General features: G+C 47.7%; 1 protein-coding gene across 1 annotated transcript; it reads left to right on the top strand.

The window, feature by feature from the left end:
• Positions 1-556: 556 nt before the first annotated feature.
• LSM2 (LSM2 homolog, U6 small nuclear RNA and mRNA degradation associated) lies at positions 557-6,552 on the top strand. The gene is made up of 5 exons (XM_008056298.1): positions 557-746; positions 1,347-1,414; positions 5,757-5,787; positions 5,904-5,963; positions 6,071-6,552. Exons 1-5 carry the CDS (start codon positions 744-746, stop codon positions 6,194-6,196), a joined length of 288 nt encoding a protein of 95 aa, XP_008054489.1. The 5' UTR covers positions 557-743; the 3' UTR covers positions 6,197-6,552.
• Positions 6,553-7,983: the final 1,431 nt, after the last annotated feature.

Genomic DNA, 7,983 nt, shown 5'->3' with positions numbered 1-7,983 from the left:
GAGTTGGGAGTCTCACTCTGTCGCCCAGGCTGGAATCACCCCAGCCTCTACCTGCTGGGCTCAGGCGATCCTTCCGCCTCAGCCTTCCAAGTAGCGGGAACTACAGACGCACGCTACCGCGCCCGGCTAGTTTTTGATTTTACGGTAGAGACGAGGTCTCACCAAGTTGCCTGGGCTGGTTTCGAACCGGCGGGCTCAGGCAGTCAGTCACCTCCGCCTCCCAAAGGGCTGGGATTACAGGTTGAGCCACCGAGCCCAGCCACATTTTAAAATTTTATTTCTCAGAGTGTAACATACACAGAAAAGTGCACAAATCAAAATGAATTTCCACAAACTCCCCAACAGTTCTCAATAGGAAGCGTGTGTAGGGCATAAGTAAGTCACGATGTGGACAACACTGTCGTGGAAAAAGAACAAAATCCTCCAGGGACAGAAGCTGACTCCTACCATCCCCTTGAGCCGCTGCGCGCCTGCGCAGTAGGAGCCGGTTCCTGGGAGGAAGTCGGAAGGCAGGAAGCCCCGCCCCTTTCCGGCTTCCTTGTTCCTCGGGCTCTACCCAGCCAGCTTTCCCCCAGCCACGAGTAGCAGCGCGCTCCCCTTCAGTATTTGAAGCTTTGTGCGGCGGTTTCCACTGCGCCTGCGTGGCCCCGCCCCGCCTCACGCGCGGGCCCGCGCTCTGGCTTCCTCGCGTCCGGCTTGCAGCGCCCGGCCTTCTTCCCGGTCCAGCCCGTGGCGCCAGCACCATGGTGGGTACCGTGACGTCACAAGGGGGCGCCCTCGGGAGCGCGGGCGGTTCGGACGGTTGGGGCCCGGCGAGGGTCTGGCTTTGTCCCTTTGGGCTGGAGTTAGGCCCTGGGTTTTACTCTCCATCCCTAGCCCTGCCCCTCAAGTTCTTTGAGATGCCTGAGAGCAAATGGGAGTTTTGCTGCTTATGAGGAAAAACAACTCCGAGACGAGAGTCGGCGGGGACAGCAGGGACGGAAAAGCTAGACTTTAGGGAGCATTTTCCTGCTGGAGACCAGGCTCCGGGAGGGGGCGGGTGAGATATTTTCTGTAATTCACTGAAAGGAGTGAGCAGGGACCCCCCCCAAGAGAGGCAGTCGATTGAAACAGCAGGCTGGGGAGGCCGAGGGATGCAGGGCAGAGTTTCAGTGAAGTGGGCAGAATCATTTGGGCCAGCCTTTCACCCTTGCCAACTGAGTGTTCTTTGCAGCGAAGTTTTGAAAAGTGCCAGGGATGCAGTGGGGATCCCAGTTACCAGTATTTGATAAAATTGGCAGGGGAGGGGACACTCCTCCCTACCATGTTCCTTCCCACATGATGGTTTTCCCCCTCTCGCCCAATAGCTCTTCTATTCCTTTTTCAAGTCCCTTGTGGGCAAGGATGTGGTTGTGGAACTCAAGAATGACCTGAGGTAGGTACCTATTCCAACAATTCTGGGACCCTGGGACACTATAATTTGACAAGTATTTGAGGACTGAACATGGTGGGAGCTAAACAGAAGACATAAATGACTTGTGCTTTAACTTATAGATTAGCTGAGGAGTTGAATTGTGTATTGGAAAACAATACACGGCAATATATAGTGTAACAAGTAAGTACTAGAGAGAGGTCAGAGGATGGAAGCGTCAATAAAATTTTTTCCAAAACCAATATAGTTTTGCATTTTCTGATTAAATTGCATATTCCTTTGATCCAGCTTCTGGAAATTTAAGAATCAGTTACACAAAGATATATATTTGAAGATGTTTGTAGCTTTATTTGTAATGGCCAGAAATTGGAAACACCTTAAATACCCATCTGCTTCAATGTCTATCCATCATTAACTCATCAAAAGGTATGGGTTTGCTGAATGTGGTCCTTCCCAGCTACTGGAAAGGCTGGGCAGGAGGATCCCTTGAGCCCGGGAGTTTGTAGCTTGCAGTGAACTATGATTGCATGGAGCCAATCTGGTGACCCAGTGAGACCCTGTCTCTTTAAAAAAAAAGTGGGGGGGGGGAATAAATGGGTAAATTATGGTACTTATTGCATAAGCTGTCATATAAGAATGAGATGTAGCTGGGTGTGGTGGCTCATGCCTGTAATTCCAGCACTTTGGGAAGCGGAGGTGAGAGAATTGCCTGAGCCCAGGGGTTCGAGACCAGCCTAGGCAACATGGTGAGACCCTGTCTCTACAATAAAACAAAAAGCCAGGCTCGGTGGCTCAGCCTGTAATCCCGCGCCTTTGGGAGGCTGAGGTGAGTGAATTGCCTGAGCCCGCTGGTTCGAAACCCGCCTGGGCAGCGAGACCTCATCTCTACAATAAATAAAAAAATCAGCTGGGCGTGTTGGCACATGCCTGTAATTCCGGCTACTCGGAAGGCTGAGGCCGAAGGATCGTCGGAGCCCAGCAGGCCGAGGCTGCGGTGGCCAGGAGCGGCCACTGCACTCCAGTCTGGGCGACAGAGTAAGACTCCAACTCGGGGAAAAAAGGAAAAAAAAAAATCCCCGTAGGGGCCTCCAAAATATTAGATCAGACTCACTGGGAGGTGTCTGGTATGCAATTCAGTGCCACATGAAAGATGCAAAGAATTGCACAGCAGATAGATTGGAAAATATAGTTTATTTAGAAAGTAAATTAGAAGAGAGAGGAGATTCACCTCTCCAAGGTAGGAGAGGGGGCCAAAGCTAGGAAACATGGTGACCATAGATCAAGGAGCCACATGATCAGACCATAGCTTAGCAAAGCAATGGCCCTCAATACTTTTATTAACTGATTTAATTCTCACAACAACCCTAAGTGACAAATAGTTGCTATTTTATACATGAAGAAACTGAGGCTTAGATAGGCTAAGAAACTTGCTCTTTTTTTTTTTTGAGTCAGAGTCTCACTCTGTTGCCCACGCTGGTCTCGAATGCATGGGCTCAGCAATCCTCTCACCTCGGCCTCCCAAAGTGCTAGAATTATAGGTGTGAACCACTGTGCCTGTCCTCTTTTTTCTTTACAGAAGTAATCAAATTACATGACCTTTAACATTCTTAATGTGTGAATGGCATTTTTATTAGTTGACTGGAACTGATTTAACCAAGTCCTTCCTGTTGGTCACTTAGACTGTTTCCACTTCTGTTTTCACAAAAGATGCTGTCCTGTACATCCTCAAACATGCATCTTTGTACACATCTGTGTATTTCTTTGGGGGAAAGAATCCTTTAAATAAAGCATATATTTAAAATATTGGTGCCTATTACCTGATTATCTTTTAGAAAGATTGAATTAATGCGTTCTCTTCCCAAACATTGTCTTCCACATTCTATGTGAGATAATCTCTTGGTGGGGTAGGATACACATTAACATGGCAGGGAATTTAGTAAAGAGAGCAACTTGACCTTGAGGCATAAGTCAAACCTTTGAACAGAGGTTTCTTTGTATGACACTGGCAGTGCAGGTAGTATTGATGGCAGATAGGTTGGGGCCACAAAGCACGACAAGTATGGAAATCACCAACACCCTTAGGTAGTTCGGTGAGATGACTTGTCTTTGAGTTTCAACTCTTTTTTTCACTCCTGGTCCTTTCACATGGCAAGAATAACTTGTGTTCTAATCCCAGGCCCTAAAGCAACTTGTCCATTGGGTTGAGAGAAAATCTTTCTGTCATGCTTATAAAACCACTTTTGTGCCACCTATCTCCTTCTTACGGGACTAAATGAAATGACACCACTTTATGCAATTCCTTTTTTTTTGAGTTGGAGTCTTACTCTGTCGCCCAGACTGGAGTGCAGTGGCTGCTCCCAGCCACCGCAGCCTTCACCCAGTGGGCTCCGGTGATCCTTCCGCCTCAGTCTTCCGAGTAGCTGGAATTACAGGCATGCACTACCATGCCCGGCTGATTTTTTTATTTATGGTACAGATGAGGTCTCGCCAAGTTGCCCAGGTGGGTCTCGAACCTGCGGACTGAGGCATTCCACTCACCTCAGCCTCCCAAAGCACGGGATTACAGGCTGAGCCACCGAGCCCTTTACTGCTGCAGGTGATGGGGTGCTGTCAAATGTTTTTCAGCATCTATGGATATGGTGAGACTACCACTAAGGCAGTAGTTCTAACACTGGATTTCAGACATTTGCAAGATTTTATAAAAAATGAGGTCCAACAGAAAACTCCTAACTTTATTTTTGGTAAGATAAGAACTTTTTTTTTTTTGAGTCAGAATCTCACTCTGTCACCAAGGCTTGAATACAGTTGGCACGCTCACGGCCACTACAACCTCAGCCTGCTGGGCTCACCTGCTGGACTCAGGTAATCCTTTTGCCTCAAACTTCCAAGTAGCTGGAACTATGCCACCACACACCCCGCTAATTTTTTGATTTATTGTAGAGACGAGGTCTCACCAAGTTGCCCAAGCTAGTCTCAAACCCCTGGACTCAGGCAATCCTCTCACTTCAGCCTCCCAAAGTACTAGGATTACAGCTACCACGCCCAGCTAGATAAGGACATTTAAAAACTATTACACTCATTTTATTTAAAAACTTTAAAATCCAAAAAAATGGGAAGGGCAATTGAAGAGGAGTTATTCTTAGGGAAAAACTATTGGCAACCTTTAGCATACCACATACATGTGCACACTATATTATGTTTCCTCTTTTGTCATGGATTCAAAACTTTTGGGTACTCATGGCTGATAACCATGGCTCTAAGGAACTTAGAATCTGGTGATAACATGCAGGATGTTATTAATCTGACCTGGAATGAGGTGCAAAGTAATAAGACCATCGTGTATAAGTCAAGCTAGAAGAGTTCAAAAGAAATCAGCAGAAGATGGGGGTTCATGGGACATGGAGGGTAGAGAAGTACAACTCAGGATTTGAGGTTGTGAGATTTAATGTTGAAGCCATTGACAAAAAGTTGGGAGAGAAGTAGCAAGGCTTTGAGCATTTTTTGTTTTTGCTTTTGAGTCAGAGTCTCACTCTGTCACCCAGGCTGGAGTACAGTGGCATGCTCACTGCCATCACAGCCTCCACCTGCTGGGCTCAGGCGATCCTTTCATCTCAGCTTTTCAAGTAGTTGGAACTACAGGAACACATCACCACGCCTGGCTAATTTTCTGATTTATTGTAGAGACAAGGTCTGGCCAAGTTGCCCAGGCTGGTCTCAGACACCTGGGCGTAGACAGTCCTCTCACCTCTGCCTCCCAAAGTGCTGGAATTACGGGCATGAGCCACTGTCCTTGGCCTGAGCACTGGTGTTTTGATAGCATTCCTCAGCATTTCAGGGGACTCATTTGGGGGAGGGAGAGGACATCACGCCTGTATCATCAAGAGCAATGCTAACTGCCTTTATCTACATAATGGGGCTCTGGTTCCACAGCAGTACATATTTGAAAACAGCTGATGGTTCTGGGAGTCAGGCACTTGTACTGAAGTTCCTGTGTGTGTTAAACTCAGGCAGATTTAGAACAACCTTTCTGAGCCCATTGTAATAGCTACCTTAAAATAGTTGTAAAGAGTAGATTCTATTCAGAATACAGGTCTAGCTCATAACAGTTGTTTTAATAGTAACTATTAAGAATGTGTTGGTTTAGAGAGAGATGCGAGGTCTAAACTAACAAACCACTCTGGCAGCTCTGTCTTTCCTACTCCGGGGCTTAGGAATGCCCCCTTTGGGTTCCACCTTTTCTGACTTCTTAAAGTCCTTGACTTTCCCAACCATATTCTCATCTCTGAAGTCACCTCTATGCTGACTGTAAACTAATTTGGTTCTTCCCTTCCTCTGTCCTTGACAGCATCTGTGGAACCCTCCATTCTGTGGATCAGGTGAGTCACAGCAAGGGCTCAGAATCAGTTCTTGGGGAAGAAGAGGGGAGAGCTTAAGGGTTGGGCATTTCATCATGTTGCTAGGGTTAATAATGGTATTCATCTTTCTTTCTTAGTATCTCAACATCAAACTAACTGACATCAGTGTCACAGACCCTGAAAAATATCCTCACATGGTGAGTTGGGGATGGTGGAGAACAGGAAACACCTACAAAACAGGAGGCCCCTGGGTGACTAGAGGACATTTTTAAGGGTGTTTTCACATTTGTCTATTTTTGTCTAGTTATCAGTGAAGAACTGCTTCATCCGGGGCTCAGTGGTCCGCTACGTGCAGTTGCCAGCAGACGAGGTTGACACACAGTTGCTGCAGGATGCAGCAAGGAAGGAAGCTCTGCAGCAGAAACAGTGATGGCTCCTCTTCCTCTACCTCCTCTTCCATTGATGACCAGTAACCTCAAGTCCCAGCACAGGCGACCCCTCCTCCCAATACTTGAGAGTTTTTTTTTTAATAGTGATGGTTTTATGTGTGTGTTTTTTTTTTAAGGGATGAGTGGATAAGAGGAATAATAGGGAGCTGATGTCCTCTGTTGAGAAGGGGAGGATAAGTAGGCTAGGGAACTTCAAAGCCTTTCAGTCCCCAGCACCTGCCTTTCTACTTCCTTGGAGATTGTGGGAGAGTTTCCTAGTGTTTCCAGGGTAGCATGTGATTCATTTTGGGGATGGAAGGAATCTGTCCCGCATCGGGAATAAAATTTATAATGCAAATTTGAGTTCTGTAGTCTGTGCTTCGGGCAGGGAACTGAGGGTGGAAATGGATGTTGAACCAAGCACCGTCACTCTCCATTCCTCCAGCCAAGAATACAACCCAACTTCCCAGTGTTACCTGCCATTCATTACTCTCCTTGGTATAAAGCATATAATACAACTGGACTACACCCTGTTTCCTGAACATGCCCCTACCCTCATGTTCTCCCTTTGCACATTTGCTTATATGTATCTGCAACTGGAGTGCTTTCTGTCCTTCTGTTTCCATGCCCTTCCATTAGTGTGGCAATCTTAGGAAACACCATAACATAATGCATTTGATGCTATAGGATTCCAGATCAGTACACTCTAAATATCTATAGAAGATAAATACAAAAAGTGAAATAATTTTTTAAAGAATTTTAAAGGTGTTGGGTATTGACTGGGCACAGTGGCTCATGCCTATAATCTTAGCACTTTGGGAGACCAAGGTAAGAGGATTGCCTGAGCCTATAGGTTTGAGACCAACCTGGACAACTGACAAGACCTCACCTCTGCAATAAATCAAAAAATTAGCCAGGTGTGGTGGCACACCTCTGTAGCTCTAGCTATTTGTAAGGCTGAGGCGGAAGGATCACCTGAACCCTATCGGGTTGAGGCTGCGGGTGGCCGTGAGTGTGCCACTGCACTCCAACCTGGGTGACAGTGAGACTGACTCAAAAAAGGGGGGGGGTACAGTTCAGTATTAGGTATATAAGAAAAGTTAAATAATTACTATTGTGGAGAGAAGTTACAACTGGGAATCACTACACTTCATTCACTCAGTAAATAAGAGTTCCTGAAACGTGAATTCTCAGCCTTTAGAGGCCATCCAGAGAGACCCATTCTGTCGCCTAGGCTAGAGTGCAGTGGCACGATCATGGTTCACCCCATCCTTGAACTCTTGGACTCGGTGATCCTCTGCCTCAGCCTCTCTGGTATGGATGAGTGGACGAGAGGAATAATAGTAGGAAGCTGCTGTCCTTGTTGAGAAGGGGAGGATGAGTAGGCGTGCACCACCATGCCTGGCTAATTTTTTTTATTGTAGAGACAAGGTCTCATTATGTTGCTCAGCCTCAGCCTCCCAAAGTACTGGGAGCCACCGCGCCTGGCCCATCCTTACGTATGATGAAATGAGGCTCAAGGAGGGAGCCGGACGCCGAGGGCCTTGGAAAGTGACCTCCCCTTCAGTCCCCTGGGGCAGCTCCCTCCTCGCCTCCCTAGGCAACCCGCTGGGGAACGCCCTCCTCCGGCTTCTCTCGCCTGCTCTGCCCTCTTGGGCCAGTTCCCCCGCTGCCCGCTGGGCGCCGCCCTTGCTGCCCGGCCCCGAGGACCCGAGCGGGGTGCCCGCGGCTGCGCCTGACAGGAGCGCGGTCTCTGGCCTCCTCCCGTCCTGCACCCGCGCCCCCGCCC

The sequence above is a fragment of the Carlito syrichta genome, unplaced genomic scaffold (genome assembly GCF_000164805.1).
Source record: "Carlito syrichta isolate Samal-C Ts95f unplaced genomic scaffold, Tarsius_syrichta-2.0.1 Scaffold84596, whole genome shotgun sequence".
NCBI classification, from domain to species: Eukaryota; Metazoa; Chordata; class Mammalia; order Primates; family Tarsiidae; genus Carlito; species Carlito syrichta.
This window is presented reverse-complemented; position numbering and strand designations above follow the sequence as displayed.

What these genes read in the sequence shown, in the direction of transcription:
- LSM2 (XM_008056298.1), top strand. An exon ending in GAACTCAAGAATGACCTGAG is followed by an intron (nt 1,415 to 5,756) that starts GTAGGTACCTAT and finishes TGTCCTTGACAG; the next exon opens with CATCTGTGGAACCCTCCATT. An exon ending in CCCTCCATTCTGTGGATCAG is followed by an intron (nt 5,788 to 5,903) that starts GTGAGTCACAGC and finishes TTTCTTTCTTAG; the next exon opens with TATCTCAACATCAAACTAAC.